The sequence below is a fragment of the Mus caroli genome, chromosome 10 (genome assembly GCF_900094665.2).
Source record: "Mus caroli chromosome 10, CAROLI_EIJ_v1.1, whole genome shotgun sequence".
Taxonomy (NCBI): domain Eukaryota; kingdom Metazoa; phylum Chordata; class Mammalia; order Rodentia; family Muridae; genus Mus; species Mus caroli.
Window position 1 is genome coordinate 77,293,816 of NC_034579.1, and position 16,106 is coordinate 77,309,921.

Genomic DNA, 16,106 nt, shown 5'->3' on the forward strand with positions numbered 1-16,106 from the left:
AGAGAGAGAGAGAGAGAGAGAGAGAGAGAAATATTTTTTAAACTTTAAGTTATTACAACACTGTTCCCAGACCAACAACCAGAGTGGCTTGTCTTCCACTAGAGGAGAAAGGTGGGCTGTGAGAACTGCCGGCTTTACTAACTAACCCCCGCCAACAGCAGGCAGCCTTCCTAACCACAGTCAGAGCCATCCCTCCCCCGGTCCACATCTCAGTATGACAGCTGAGAGAAAAAGCTAAGCAGCTCTCTCCTAAGCCTGAGTGAGTCCAACATTAAACAAATAAAACAACTCTAAACCTACTTCGGAAAGGAAGAATTATCAGACTCATGGATTTAAAGCAAGTATCCTATCAAATTTATTGAGTGCAAAATCTGTGCCAACTTAACTGCATATATATATATATATATATATGCAGTTAAGACATATATGGTAAAGACAACCATAAGGCTGTCTTTAACTTCCACATGCTTGCACACACACACACCAAATAAAAGTTAAAGGAAATATTCTTCAGATGACAGTAGATAGTTTATAGGTAGGTAGGTAGGTAGATAGATAGATAGATAGATAGATAATAGGTAGGTAAGAAGGTAGATAGATGGTTTATGGATAGTTTACAGATAGACAGATATATATATATCTTTGTGTTCTTGCTCAGCCCCCAGGCATCTTGAACTTACTTGTCCAGTGGTCTGAAAGCAGTAGAGAGCCCTAAACAAGCTTTTGCTCTGTTAGTGATGCAGGGAGCTCACCTTCTCTGTGGTGAACAGCCACAATGGGGCTCACTTTGCTCCTAGCCTGGGCAATGGCTCTTCTGCCAATTAAGAAACAAAACAGGGCCACACGAACTGTTGCCCAGAGATACCAACCAACCCCCTTGCTAGAAAGGGGTTAAGCCAAATAAAATCTAAAAGCTCCCTCAAACCAGCCAAAGCAGGGGGTCCGCTCTCGGAGCCCTCTCTACTTCTCTTTCGCTGTCTTGTTCTTTGTGGGAGCACAGCAGCAGTAAGGTCAGTGTTACTTCACTGCATGTGCAGACATTGACTGTATCTACAGAGTCTGTAACTCAGTCAGTAACTTGTGTCCTAGCCTTCAGAGAAGGCTCTCTGTTCTACTGGGTAGATCAGAAATGGTTTAATAAAAATCTCCCTAATCTTGGAATTATCAAACTAATGTGTTAGGACCTGAATACAAAGCCCTACAAACTCTCATCTACAGGACTGCACCTTTCAATATTTTAGCAAACGCCTTTGTCTTTGCCAGCTAGAAGCCACATCAGCTTATAGGACAGCCGGTAAGATAGAAATGTGTCCATTTCTAGACGACCAGCGCATAACTTACTTCTATGACATAACTGGTGCTGGCAAAGACAAAAAGGACACTGTTCATAAATTCAGTACTTGACAGCTATTTCTGTATGTTAAATGCCCAGGCTCTATTTAATTCTTGAGGTCATACTAACATCAGCACTAACTTGAGATTCCTAGTTATGTTCCCAAGCACCCCGGCTTTCTCTACGTGACTCTGTGCTCACATTCTGTACAGTGCTTCTCTGCAGAAAGCAACCCTTGTCCCAGTTCCCAGTCACAACTTCTAGCTTCTATTCTGAGACAGGAACTTTAATTTTACCTTCTCTACTTTTTCCTGGTCTTCCTCCTTCTAAACTAAGCCCAGAGGACACTCACCAGAGCAGGCTCATTAAAAATACCTGTGTCTCACCAGCCACATAAATTGCTTTTAAAATGTAATAGTAAAACAAAAAACAAAACAAAACAAAAAAACTATGTCTTCCTAAAACAAACAACAAACCTATATATATATATATCAAACTCTACTAATATAATTCAATATATCTAAATGTAAAATATTTAAGGACTAACATGAAACAAAACCAAGAAAACCGGGGCGGCAGAGTGGCCCGGATGAAAACAGAAAAAGATTACTAGCTTAAAACATACACATCCCAAGGCAAGCAAAATACACCCCAGCCTTTCCAATAAACCTGAAAAGCCACAGCCCTGCCTGTGCGAATCGGGAAGCTGCTGCCGGCCAGCTGTCTCTGGGGCATTTGCAGTTTTGCAGCGGTAGCCAGGGAGGAGGGCGCTGGCCAGTCGACAGCCCGCATGATAGTCATGTGCTGAGGTGGAAGCTGGGTTCCAGCCTCTCAGAATGCAAGACCTACTTAGCTTTGGCACAAAGTAGTTTTCTGGCTCAGAAGAAAAAAATGTGTAAGGAAGTGTTTTGACTCTTCAGCAAATGGTTGTGACAGACGCGGGAAGGCAGAGCAGAGGCTCCAGGGACTGGGGGACTTAGAGCCACTTAAGTGTTGGGGCTTGAAAGCACCGAACAGAAGACAGGATCGTTGTACTCGGCTACTAAATAGCAAGCAAATGTTTTTTCTTTTTGTATTAAATTTGGAATAGTCAGAGGAAAATAGAAAAACATTCAGTAAAAGTAATGAAATAAAATCTTAGAAAGTCATCATATTTTCCCAAATTCTGAAATGCTTATCAAAACAAATGAGCACTCAAGATCACACAGTCAAGAACGTACCTCTTCACAACACTACAACTACCTGCATGGTTTGAGAATGCGGCTCAGTAGCAGAGCACTTGCCTAGGCCTCGAGGCCCTAAGTTCAATTCCTAGCCCCACAACAATCTATTTATTTTTGAGATAGAGTCTCACTATATATCCCTGGCTGGCCTGGAACTCACTATATGTAGATCAGGCTGGCCTTAAACTCACAGAGGCCTACCACACCTAGCCAAAAAAAAAGTTCTAATTACTCAATGGCTTTTATAAGTCTCCATCTCTGGCCCCGACCTCTGGCTCTGACTTCCAGAAAGACTCTTCCCTTACTTCAGGGCCTCAGAAACCCTCAGACCTAGTGCTTCAAGGGAAAACTGTGAGCTGGGGATAGTGGCACATGTCTGTAACCCCAGCGCTCGGGAGGCAGAGGCAGGAGGATCAAGGGTTGATCAGCTACAAACTGAGTTCCAGGCCAACCTAGACCACATGAGACTGTCTTAGGAAACCAAAAAGACAATGATGCAGTCCACACCACCGCACGCCGTCAGCATACACACATCCTTGTGCCTCTGACTTTCTGTGTTCTCTCCTGGGGCTGAAGTCAAGGGTCTAGACAGTCTCAGTGTCTGCCTGTCTGTCTGTCTCCCCCATTATGTCTTCTTTAGCTGACGTACAGGAACTGCACATACTCACAGGTAACACTGACACTTTATTACAGTGTGCACTGTGTAACCATCAACTAAACAAATCACAACTACTGTAGTCACTCTCCTTTTGGAGACCCACCCGCCACAGCTTGGGTCTCAGAGGACCCCAGAGGTTAGTTACCAGCTTGTGGCACTCCTTTAAGAACTTGGGTCTTGAGCCGGGCATGGTGGCGCACGCCTTTAATCCCAGCACTCAGGAGGCAGAAGCAGGCGGACTTCTGAGTTCGAGGCCAGCCTGGTCTACATAGTGAGTTCCAGGACAGCCAGGGCTACACAGAGAAACCCTGTCTCGATAAACCAAAAAGAACTTGGGTCTAGTGAAGGAAGTTAGGTCCTTGGAGTGTGCCAGGCCTTCCTCTATCTCTTGGCCACCGTCAGGTGTGCAGCTCCCTCCCCCAGGATCTCTACAGCACCACAGACTCCCTCACCACAGGTCCAAGTGCACATGTACTGAACGGAAGTGCTGAGCCAGACAGCCCAGCTCACCTTGTAAGCTGATTTTCTTGGGTATCTTGTCACAGTAACAGAAAGCTAACTTAGACACCGCAGAACTCTCCTGGGGCGGGTGGGCCTTCTCCCTGGCCTCCAGGCGTTCGGTAGTAACTGTCTGTCTCCTAACCAAAGTAAGCTCTCGAAGAGTAAAGACTGGGGCTTCTTCTCATGGTGAATAAGGCCTAATGACTATATACAATTGTATTTTTAAATTTTTCAATTGCATTGGTGAGTGTGTGTGTATGTGTGTGTGTATGTGTGTATGCACGTGCGCATCACGGCACAAGTGTGAAGTTGGTTCTTTCCTTTTGCCCTATCAGTTCTGGGGATGGAGCTCAGGCTGTCACGCTTGGTGGCAGGTGCCTTGACCCTCTGAGCCGTCTGGCTGGTCCCACTCTGCAGGATCATGAAGAGTCCCACACCTCTGCCTGTGGTACTCACGCCCTTCATATCGTCAGTGAGCAGAAGTGAGCACACACAGATGTGCAGCAGCAGCAGCAGCAGCAGCAATGAAGACCATCCACTGTCACTAACACTTCCACGAGTAACAATTCTGTACACAAGTGACTCACTTCTCCCTTGGAAAGTGATGAATGTGGCAGTTCTTGTTCATAAAAAGCTTTGCTCTTGCTACTCAGCAATTTATTCTCCATGGGTTTTCAAGCCAAACCATTTGTTCCTCAAAACAAAGAGGCTACCCCATCTTCAGAGGGAAGCCTTGGAAAGTCATTCCTACCCGCCCACGCTGACATCCAAGACTGCCTAATTATGAGAAAGACAAAGAGCGTCGAGACACTGAGCCCACACATTCATAAATGTGGAGGCTCCATGTTTCCCTTTGGGATTGGATTAAAAAGACAATTAAAAGCAGTTATGTAGGTCCCTCCTGATTCTAGTTACAGAAAGATCCCAGCTCTTTCTCAACAAGGGTAACACGACTATCCTTGGTTTGGTTTGGTTTGGAGGTGAAGAAAAGTAAAACAAACAAACAAACAAAAAAAGCCAAACAAAAACCCAAACCCGCCGGGCAGTGCTGGTGCACACCTTTAACCCCAGCACTTGGGAGGCAGAGGCAGGTGGATTTCTGAGTTCGAAGCCAGCCTGGTCTACAGAGTGAGTTCCAGGACAGCCAGGGGTACAGAGAAACCCTGTCTCAAAAAACTGGAAAACAAACAAACAATCCAAACCCAGTTCTGGTATGTATACATGCTCATGTATGGGGGCCCACATACACAAATGTGAACATGTATCATTTGTCCTCTCTTGTCCTACCTTCCTGAGACAGAGTCTCTGAGACTCACAGATGAGCCTAGGGTGACTGACCAATACGCTCTAGGGGTCTGCCTGTCTCTATCCTCCAGTGCTGGAAAGACACTAGCACGATACTGTGCCTAGCTTTGTAATACGAATTCTGGGGTTCCAATTCAGGTCTTCACTAAGCCACCTTCTCAGCCAAAGATTGATTTTATCTCAAAATTATTTTACATGAGATTTTTCTAACTTCAGGGGAAGAGTGGGTGTCCTACCTGTGCACCATAGACACGCTGCATGGCCTGCAGCAGCTGGTTGGTGTAGTCTGTGAGGGTGCCAGCATCTTCTTCAAATACACTCAGCAAGGAGCGCGCCTGCAGGCAAAGACGAAGGGTCAGTCTACACTGTCAGCAACAGTTATGAAGGAGGGACAGACAGACAGCACAGGAACCGCCTGGACCTGGGAGGGAAAGTGTGGGTGCAGGAACAGGAGGCTACACTTCCTCAGGACCAGAGAAGACAGCCCATGCCTAGGGCGGGGCTTGTGGCTCAGTGTACACTACCTGCTAGCACTTACGGCCGGGGCTCTCACTCCGAGCACCAGCAGAAGGAACCATGAAGACAGAGGCTCAGTCATCTGTGCTGACTTCTGTGCCTACCTACACACGCATCCACTCATTAACAGTGTCAGGAGAGACGGCCTCTCTTTTCAAGTCCTCGCAGGGAACACAGGACCCTACTGTGGACCAGGTATGACCACCCAGCAGCATGGGCTTCACCACTCAGCCTCAACCAGCAGCTTGGGGTCTGCAGTCCAGGGCATCCTGCAGACTGCCACTGTTTCCTCTTAAGATAAATAACACAGTCAACTTCCATGGTGTGGTGGTGTATGCGTGTGCATGAGAGAGACAGACAGACAGAGAGACAGAGAGTGCTGTGTGTATGAGAGAGAAAGATTGAGAGGTGTGTGTGTGTGTGTGTGTGTGTGTGTGTGTGTGTGTGTTGTGTAGAGCTTTTAAGCTCATGATCAGGAATCACAAATATCCTGGCCCAGTGGCAGAAGCTCTTGGCATAAAACTCAAACAGCAACCATTATGCTGATCCCTTCTCTAAGGAGGAACTCTCTTCTGAGGGCAGCTGAGCACCTACAGTAACTAAAGTGTATTTCCCACCATGTCATACACGGTGCTAGGCACACGCTGAGCACTATGGAGATCTTTATATACTGGGTGGTGTGTGACCCAGGGTCAAGGCATCACATAATAGAGATCCACTCACATCCGTGAATTCGCAACAACAGGAGCTCAGTATATAACCAAGGAGACAAAGAGGACACGGGACACACTAGCGAGGTTGTACACAGAGTGCTTTGCAAACAATTCATTATTTGCTCATTATTTTCTTGCAAATGGATTTCAATTCCTTCTTCTAACCCATCTCAGCTAAAATAAGAGGTCAGAAAGTGGTCTGCCTGGCTACTATGTTCTGACACCCCTGAGGCCTCCCTACTGCTGGGCCACCCACCACCTGGTGGTACCAGACCCTCCCAGGGACAGGAGTAGAAGCCTGGGCACTGGGATCTTCCCTTCTCATCGCTAGGTCTACCTTGGCTCCACAAACTGGGGGCTTCACAGCAGTGTGAGTACCCTTCTTTGCCCTGAGCTCTCCTGGACAGAAGTGGGTGCTTGAATGCTCTGTAAATGAGAACCACAAGCAACAAGCCCAGGGCATAAGGCAGCTTTCCCCTCAGTTCTCTGTGAGGACACTCGTTCATACAGCACAGACCCTCATTCCAGGGGAATTCCTAAAATTCAAATCCGGAACAGGAAATGCTCCGGCACCAGGGTGCAGACAGTAGCTGCACTAAACAACGCATCTCAAGTAGAATGTGCACAAATTTTCCCGCTCCCTCCATCTGTTTGTAAATAAACATCACGGCTACGGCCCACTAGATTTCAGAACCCATTAACAGTAACAACCAGCAGGTAAAGATGACGATTCTAAATTTTTTATGGCATCTCTTTAAAGTATGACTTTTTGGTTGTTAAAATGGGTGAGCTGCATTCATCATTTGTGTGATGTGTCTTCTTGCTCTCGGCCAGCATGTGCTGAAACACCATCCAGAGGACTGAGAGTTACTGCCCAGGAAAGTGACTCCAGGATCAGCCTGGGCTGAGGCTGCTGGGAGTCTGCAGGGAGTGGTGATGAGAGATGGCATTTATTATCGAGACAATGCTCTCTGGTGCTCATAACTGGAGCCCAGTGTTTAACCAGTTGGCTCCATCTTAACATTACAGCCATGTGCTTACCTAAGGAGTGCCATCCAACAGTACAGGCGTCGAGTGTTCCCGTACCCAACACTGCAGGGTCCCACCAAAGTCTACAAAGTTCAAATACTTTTCTTATTATAACTAGCATGTCTGGGAACGTGAGAAGCGATACAACTGGACTGCAGGTATTTTATTTTTAAAAAATATGATTTGTTCACTTAGTTGAATCCTACTGTTTTTCTTAACACTCTAAGGTATAAATTAAAGATGAGACATGGCTAAAAAGAGAAGGCCTACACAACTGTCTTCCTCAAGGACAGCAGGAAGAACTCCAGCAGAACTCCTTGTATCAGACACTGACGGGCACAGAACATCTGTCACGTTTTCTAATGAAACAATGTCAGAATCAGATACCATAGTTCCATTAACCTCACTTTACAGGGGATGAGGCTGAGGCTCAGGGCAGCTATGAAATGTACTCAACGCTGTTCGAGCTTCCTCTCTGCTACCTATAAGCTACAGTGCACACTGAGAGAAGTCAGGACAGGAGCTCAGGCAGAAACTACAGAGGAATGCTTACTGCTCACTCTTAGGCTCAGGCTTAGGTACTTCCTGATACAGCCCAGGGCCACCTGCCCAGAGAAAGGTGCCCCCGTCCCCAACCTGGACAAAGCACTGGATCCTTCTACGTCAGTTAACAGTCAAGACAGTCACCAAGACTAACCAGATAAAGAGCTGCTTCTCGGTTGTGACACAGACAACTAAAGCTCCCAGGGCTGGGAAGTAGAGGGGCTGACATATAAATCCAGGTCCACTGCAAGGACAGCGTGGTCACCAGTGGCAAGCGTTTCATCAGCAGGCGTGGTCTGTGTGTGCCAGCTCAAGACACAGCACAGCCGAGCCAGATTTTTCTTAAGCACTCCGCATTCTCTCTCACAGACAGCCACTGCCAGAGACCTGCAGCATGGTAACCTGCTCACAGACAGCCACTGCCAGAGAACTGCAGCATGGTAACTTGCCTTGTTTTAATCTTCTGGGCATCGGATTTAACTAGATCACCCCTGGCAAAGAACGGCCAGCTACTGAGGGACTGCTTTGCTGCACACGTGCATCAGCATGCTCTCTGCTCAAATGCATGGATGGAGAGTGGGGATGCCCTGACCTATACAGGAGTGAGGGTCAGGAAAGGCATGCCAGCTGCTCAAAGTCTCATGAAAAGGCCCAACACCGCTGTGTGCTGTTTGCAGAGACAGTACCATCATTCGGCAGCACACAGCTCATGCACAGGAAAGCTCAGAGAGGGTGAATAAAAGCTCAAGGTAACAGTGGCAGGCTCGTGGTTTGACCTATCCCACATTCTCAGGAACCTCTGCAGTCAGGCAAACAAGACCAAGCCCTCTGGGCCTGGCCTAAGCTCCGCTGGCATTCCTTTACCTTAAACATCCAGGTGTTACCTAATCAAACAAGCCCTACGTTCTCCGACAACACACAATTGCTTAAGCGTCCAATTTCAATAGCACTCATAATTTGCTTCTTTAAAATGTACGTTAGACAAAGATTTTTATCCCCCTAAATTGGGTTAGGCAGAGAAACATCTTAATAGATCCAAGTTTACTAAATGGAAAACGTGTTATACACAGAGTTATAGGACGAACTCTCTCCACAATGAAGCCTTACAAAACCACTCCGCATGTTTGGAGGCATCTCACTGGGAGAAAGAAAGGCCTGATTGCTGAGAGGACTGTTCCCAGCTAGGCCGCTGCATGATCTCAGAACCAAGTCTTTCATTTCTCTGTTTCCGTTATGCCAACTTCCAAAGAATCAAGGCACAAAGCACAACACCAAAAAATGCAAGAGCTGCATCCTCACCTTAGCGGGGAATCGTGCTGCGTACAGGATGAGCGCATGCTCTGAGGGATGTGAGATGCACTGCTGGGACTCGGAGCTGTGTCCCTGTCCCTATCTATTACAGCAGGACTCACACTGTCTTGGAACAACTGCTTATCTGCCCCAGGAACAGACTGTGAGCCAGTCAAGGACAGCTATGCCTATCTAGTTGATAGTCATGTTTCCAGCAGCTAACAGAGCCTGCCCAGCAAGGCACAGGCTCACACACAGCACCAGGGAGACGTCTCTACACCCTCTACTCCTGTCCCAGAGGTCAGCAGAAAGACTGCATGCACGCGGACTAGTTCTGCAGCGCAACGTGCAACCCTGCACACTGAAGAAGAGGAAATGAACGGTTGTGACTAAGGCTGGTCAGTGACTATTTAGCACTTGCTGGAGCACTGCAATTCAAATACAAAAGCTTTTGTGTTCACTGAGCGAGCCCTGTGTAAACAGGCTACTCAAGCAATCCTCAGAACCCTTCCACCTCCAACAAACAGTTCACTGGGTCTCGGTATCTTTTCCCCCTCTTTGTGAATCAATATAGGGCCAGGGAAAAGCCAGGTGCTAGGTAACAGGGCTAATTTAAACAGTACCCCAAGGCTGAGGAAGTGGCTCAGTGAGAGAGCAACTTGCCTACCTAGCACTGTAAGGCCTGCCTTCAATCCCCCACACCACAACAGCCAACCCCTTTATTCCTGCTGCCTGGGTTTCTTACCTTACACAGCTGATTTCCCTGCCCTTCCTCCATCTTACTACATGGCCTGTCTCAAAAGACTGTGCGCATGAATAAAATGCACTGAATTTAGAACAGCACCTGGCACAGACCACGGAGGATCCGGACCAGGCATGCTCAACCCACACATAACCCGAGAGAGGCAGAAATGCAACGCCATGCATAAGGGTTCTTCACTCATTCAGATTTTCTTCAATGTCTTTGCAACTTGACTGAGCTGTTCTCTCCTGTGAATTTTGGAGATGACAGCGTAGCCCAGAGAAACCGAAAGGTTAGACAATCCTGAATTCTTGGCCTTTGCTTCTGTGTTTAATTCTTTCACATAAAATAATAGAAGTGGTTTCCATTGCAATCCAGTTCTCTGCCCCTGGATCATCTCCAGGGAGGAAAGCTGCAGCCCAGCACGTGCTGTGTAAAGAACAGTGTCAGCCATGCTCTGCGGGCTCTGAGGGACTCCTAAAGCTATCTTCTACCCTCTCCCCACCCCCCGCAAGCAGTCACACTGATGGGTGAGAACTTGTCTCAACAGCAAGGACAAATTTCCTACAGGTGACTCTGTGGGTAAAGGCACTTGTCACCAGGTCTGAGGACCTGAAATCAATCCCTGGAACCTGCACGGTGTAATTAAGAGAATTGACTTCCACAAACTGTCCTCTGACTTCCACATCTGCACACCCACATCCGCACACATCTGTATCAGAGTCAGGAAATGTCACAGAAGAGGAGATGAGAGAATGAGGCAGAGTATTGTGAAATACTGTTACTGGACCAGTGACTTCCACTCGTGGACTCACAGCAATGCAGTCACTTAAATGAGGTAATGCCAGTCAGCATTGCAGCTTGGGATGGAGGCCCCAGAGCCCTACCCTTAGTGAGAAGCTACAGGCTGTTGGTGGCTTCTGGGAAGGGATGGCCAGTTTGCTTTGGGGGTGTGGCTGTTGGGAGGTTGCCCTGGCTCCACTGGACAGCCCCACACCCATGCATAGGAAGAGAGCACTAATTAGATTGTGTGTCATTGAGGGAGGGAAGGGGACAGGAAAATGGGTGGGGGAACATGTTTTGGGGTGTCTGGAGAGAGAAGATGAGGAGGTTATCTGATATAAATACGCTGTATAAGTATAGGAAATTAGTGAAGAATAAAAAGTATTTAAAAATATTCCTTACGAGAAAGGCAACAAAACAACTGTCTGAATTAAGTAAGGGCTTTACCACTTTGCAGGGACGCCAACTGTCTAAGAATAAACCTTTACTGTGGACAAAAATATTTTTTTTAATTAAAAAGAATGTCAGGTAGGAGTAACAATGACTCTAAACATCTCCGCCCACCCCCTCCCCCCCCACACACACAAGCTCAAAGTTGTAAACCATACAGACGGGATATAATTTTAGACTAGTCCGCCGCTTTCAAGACCATCTGCCCCATGTTCCTTGTTTTCTGTGGAGTTTCTGCAGATGAGAACACGGGACAATTAGAAGCAGAACCGCAGCCCAGGTCTCAGACTCATTTATGCCATTCAGAAATGGTGCACACCCATTAGAGGCCTCAAAACTCCAGGCCGTGCGATGTCTGTGTGCCTGGCTCTGCTACCATCACGACTGGTTAGGGAAACGGTCTGTCTTTGACCTTCCATGTCACCAAGTACAAAGCAAATGGAAAGCCCTATTCACAACCATGGTGGTTATGATTTCCATACACTAATGTTCAGATCCTAACGACAGGGGAGGATGGCTGAAACGCTTTCCAACAAAGGCTGGGGTCCAAAGCAAACACCTGACATCCAGAGCTGTATAAGGAAGCCTGCAAAGAATTAGCACAATACATGCCAGTCTGTTTAAAAAGTTGAATCAGTCTAAAACACAACAACAATAAAAAAACAGGCTGAGCATAACAACACATCTGTAATCCCAGCACTCAAGATGTAAGTTCAAGGCTAGCCTGGTCTACAGGGGCAAGTTTTCAGTCCAGTTATGGCTACATAGTAAGACCTTGTATCAAAACAACAAAAAACAAAATCCCAAGTAATGGGAATACTAATTATCACAGCTTGCTTACATATCCTTGCTCGTCTACATGAGGACAATCACTCAGAACTGAGCCTAAGACAGGCACACACAGATAGCCCTTTTGATTTATTCTGCAAGGGAGATGGGGGAAATGTAGGTAAACTCCATCTGGGAGGTACAAGTTACTTTGGGAGCCAAGGAAGGAACCCTTAAAGAAGAGGAGAGACTGTGAAGAACAGCTTGAGCCTTTGTAACTTTTTCGGGAACGGAGATACTAGAGGATGAAGGTATTTATTTAAATAAGCTAGGGATGCTATACCAGGAAAGGGAATAGAAGATCCCTGGGGAAAGCCCTGTGAATTCTGAACCACTGTCACTATGCACTATCTCAAGCTCAAACGGCTTGATTCACATCTCCACTATGTTAATGAAGCCCCACCACCACCACGCTGTGGCACAAATGGGGCAAATGTTGGAATTTTCTCTTCCCTGGGTCGACTTGACGATGGATCCAGGTTTTCTGTGCTTCCTATTCCGGCCCCTGCATTCATTAGGTCTCGTGGACTCGTCAGTACCAGCAGCGTCTGTATGGATAGTGCTGTTGCCTTCTTCTGCACTGCTTGAAAACCTTATTACCCTGCTAGGGAACTACTACTGTGGGACAACGACTGCCCGACCTCCCCGAGCGCCGGCGGGGCACCGCGGCTCCCTCCCAGCCTTCCCGGCGGTACCTGGGGGCTGTCCTGCAGCGCCTCCTCCAGCAGGAGCTTGTCCACGGTGGGCATGGCGAGGCGGCGAGGGAGCGCGGGACGCGAGGAGGGGACGCTCGGCGCTCGGGGACTTGAGACTTACCTCCGAGCCCGCGCCTGCCCACTGACCGCGGCCCGCCCCTCAGCCCGGCCCCCGGCCGCCGGGATCAACAGGAAGTGTGGCAGGCGCCGGACATGTAGACAGTCCCGGACAGGACACCGGAAGTGTGGCGACCACGCTTCCGTCCGACCCCGGGGCTTCGGGCCCCTCCGGCCAGCTCAGCAGCACCGGGAGGTTCCGGCTGGAGGCTGCCCTCCCCCGTGCTCGTGGCGCATCTCCGGGTGGGACGATAGGCTTTTATCTTCTTGCCGTTCTGCAGATTGCTCTCTCTGTGTGGGAGGAGATAAGAGTGAACAGATTTTGCAGTTGTTCTCNGTCAGGCTGTCCTCTAACTCACAGTGTAACTGAGGATAATTCTAAATTTCTGATCCTCTTGCCTCCACTTTCCGAGCGTGATGGGATAACAGACTTGGACCACCAACCACCAAACCGGAGTTTTGTGCAGTGCTGGGGATCAAACCCAGGGCTTCGTTCATGCTAGGCAAACCCTCTACCAAAGTAGCCACACCCCCAGCCTTGCCGTCTTCTTATTTTATTTTTTAATTTGGGTTAGAAGATGGGCTTGGGTAGAGCAGGAGAGATGGTGTAAAGGACACTGCAGAAGATGTGAGTTTGCTTCTCAGCACTTGGCAGGAGGCTGTGGCATGCACATTATTTCCCGTAGGGACATGCATGGGCGCACTCATGTGCACATATTTCCCATAGGAGATGCACACACCATTTAAAAATACAACAAGACAAATTATATTTAGTGTGTGAAGTTCAGAAGACAAACTGTGAAAGACTTTTCTCTTTCCAGCCATGGGGATTCTGGATATTAAACTCAGGTCTCAGTCTTGGAGATAAGTGCCCTTAACCATTGAACCATCTTACCAGCCTCTGGCCTCTTTTTTTTTTTTTTTTTTTAAATACCAGGACAGGCCCACACTCATAAACAGCTCAGAGCACAGACATTACGTGTGTGTGTGTGTGTGTGTTCCGGGATATTCAGATCACTGCTAAATGATTTGGAGCCATATAATTAGGTCGCATCTTCCTGGTTTTTAAGGTTTTTCGTTTTGGAGAATTTCATAATGAAATTTTCAGGGTTAGAAAGGATAGATTATGTAGTTCTGTGATGTCATTTAAAAGTGAGAAAAAGGGACACTGGAGAATGAAATACTTTACTCAGGACCCTACAGTGTAGGCTGGAGAAAGAAGAAAAGGTTGTGTAGAAGATCAAAAGTGGAATTTGACGTATATTAAAGGCACGAGTTTCAGTAGATTGACACATAAAATCAGTACTATTTGTCCAATGAGATGTCACCAAAATTACCAGGAGAGTATGATACTGCACAAATTCTGTCTTATGGGAACTACCTGAACAGTTAGTATTGGTTGTGAAATCTGTAGGATCAGGGGTCACCAGTGAAGAATTATTCAGATTAAGCTAGCCCCTGGCATACATACCTGTGAGGAATTAAGTTACTAGAGGTGGGAAGATGTACCCCAAAAGTGGATGGCACTACTCCCTGGGCTTGAGTCCTGGACTATGGAAGAGATGAGAGTGAATACCAGCATTCCTTCGCTTCCTGCATCCTGCCTGTCGATGCAGTGCAACCAGCCCCTTCAAGTTCCTGTCATGATGGACCATACCCTAAAACTGCAAACCAAAGCAAACCTGTTCTCCCTTGAGTTGCTTTGTGGGGCATTTTATCACCACAGTAGTAAATGTAACTAAAACACCACCCGGCTCAGTAACAAAAATCTGTGCTCCAAGCCGGCGGTGGTGGTGCACGCCTTTAATCCCAGCACTCTGGAGGCAGAGGCTGGTGGATTTCTGAGTTTGAGGGCAGCTTGGTCTACAGAGTGAGTTCCAGGACAGCCAGGGCTACACAGAGAACCCCCCCCCCAAAAAAAAAAATCTGTGCTCCAAATGTTGGTATTCTGTCTAAACTCCACCTCCCACAGTTCCTGGCAGCGGCCAGGTATATGCTCCGCCCCACAGTTACCTGGCAGCAGCCAGGTAGGCTTGGCCCACTATAAAAGGAGCGGCTTGGCCCCTCCTTTCTCTCTTATTCTCTTGTCTCTCTTACCTCTTTTCCCCTTGCTCCCCTTCCCTTTCCCCCTCTCTCCACATGGTCATGGCCCGCTTCCACTTCTCTATTCTCTCCTTCTCTCTGCCTTTCTCTGCCTCTACTAACTCTCTTAACTCCCCTCCCCATGCCCTAAATAAACTCTATTCTATACTATACCGTCCTGTGGCTGGCCTCTCAGGGGAGGGGAATGCCTCCGCATGGGCCCTCTGAGACACCTCCTTCCTCTGCACCCCGCCAGAACATATTCTTACAGCTCTTTCTCTTTTTATGATCATAACACCAAACACTGCCTAAAGCCAACTCCAGTGGCATAATTCCCTTCATTCTGGTGTGAGCTATTTATGCCTTCCATCTAGTATCCTCCATCCCCTCCTCATTTGCCCTTTTCAGGTGAAATTGTGCCCATACCAGGATTCTTTCTTTACCTTCCAAGTACTGTTCAACTAAAATTTCCTCATACAATCTTCTAAACTCTCTGCTGCCCCAAATCAACTCTTAAAGAACAGACTCAAACCCTCCCCTTTCCCTGATTGTAAAAAACAGTTCAGGATTTGGTTACACCAAGGGAAAAGGGTGTATATTCTTTCATTAGAAAATAGACATTAAAGGAGACAGAGCTCCCCAAACTCTTTAAGGGGCTTAGACATCCCACAGAAGGGGCAACCATAGCTCTCAGGTATCATCTTCTAATTAAATTGCCTTCTTTGAATACCAATGTTCAGAATTGTTTACACCACATTCTTACACAATCATATTACTCTCTGGTGTGCCTTTGTTACATTACCGCCTCAACGGCCTTCATGGGATTTCTTGGTACCGATGTACCAGACACTTTGTCATAAACGATGTCTCGGATTCAAAACAACAAGTTACAAAACAGATTCCAGGAGTGTGTTTGTAAATTGCATAAATTCACTTTATTAATTATGACTTGCAATCTTCCTTTTACATAGCACTCACCACTGAGCATTTGATAATCTACCTTGCTTTGCTGTATGGTTTACATAAGGGGAATTATATGTGAAGATAAACAATGTCAAGTCCTTCGTGAAAGTGTATGTGTCCATGTGAAACTATGGCGAGGTAGATTTCGGTCATTTTCCAGCTGTATCTGGACGGGTGCAAGGTCATTGACAGCAACTGCAGAGATCTAGAGTTGACATGACCCTGTGCAGAAAGGACACTGTCTGGAACGTCTACCTTTCCCTTGATGAAGGTCAGAAAGGAATGGAGGACAGGGAGACACAAAATGGTTCTCAGGACAAGAGGGTCAGAGAACC

At 47.2% G+C, this 16,106-nt stretch overlaps 1 protein-coding gene across 2 annotated transcripts in view; it reads right to left on the reverse strand.

The window, feature by feature from the left end:
- Nucleotides 1-12,778, reverse strand: part of Appl2 (adaptor protein, phosphotyrosine interacting with PH domain and leucine zipper 2) — a 47,995-nt gene extending 35,217 nt beyond the window's left edge. For both annotated transcript variants that reach the window (XM_021175189.2, XM_021175188.2), the window contains exons 1-2: nucleotides 12,610-12,778; nucleotides 5,257-5,355 (exon numbers count right to left, since the gene is read on the reverse strand). In XM_021175189.2, the coding sequence (XP_021030848.1) occupies nucleotides 5,257-5,355; nucleotides 12,610-12,663 (153 nt within the window). In that variant the 5' untranslated portion in view covers nucleotides 12,664-12,778. The remainder of the gene's footprint in view (nucleotides 1-5,256; nucleotides 5,356-12,609) is intronic.
- Between the last annotated feature and the right edge of the window lie 3,328 nt (nucleotides 12,779-16,106).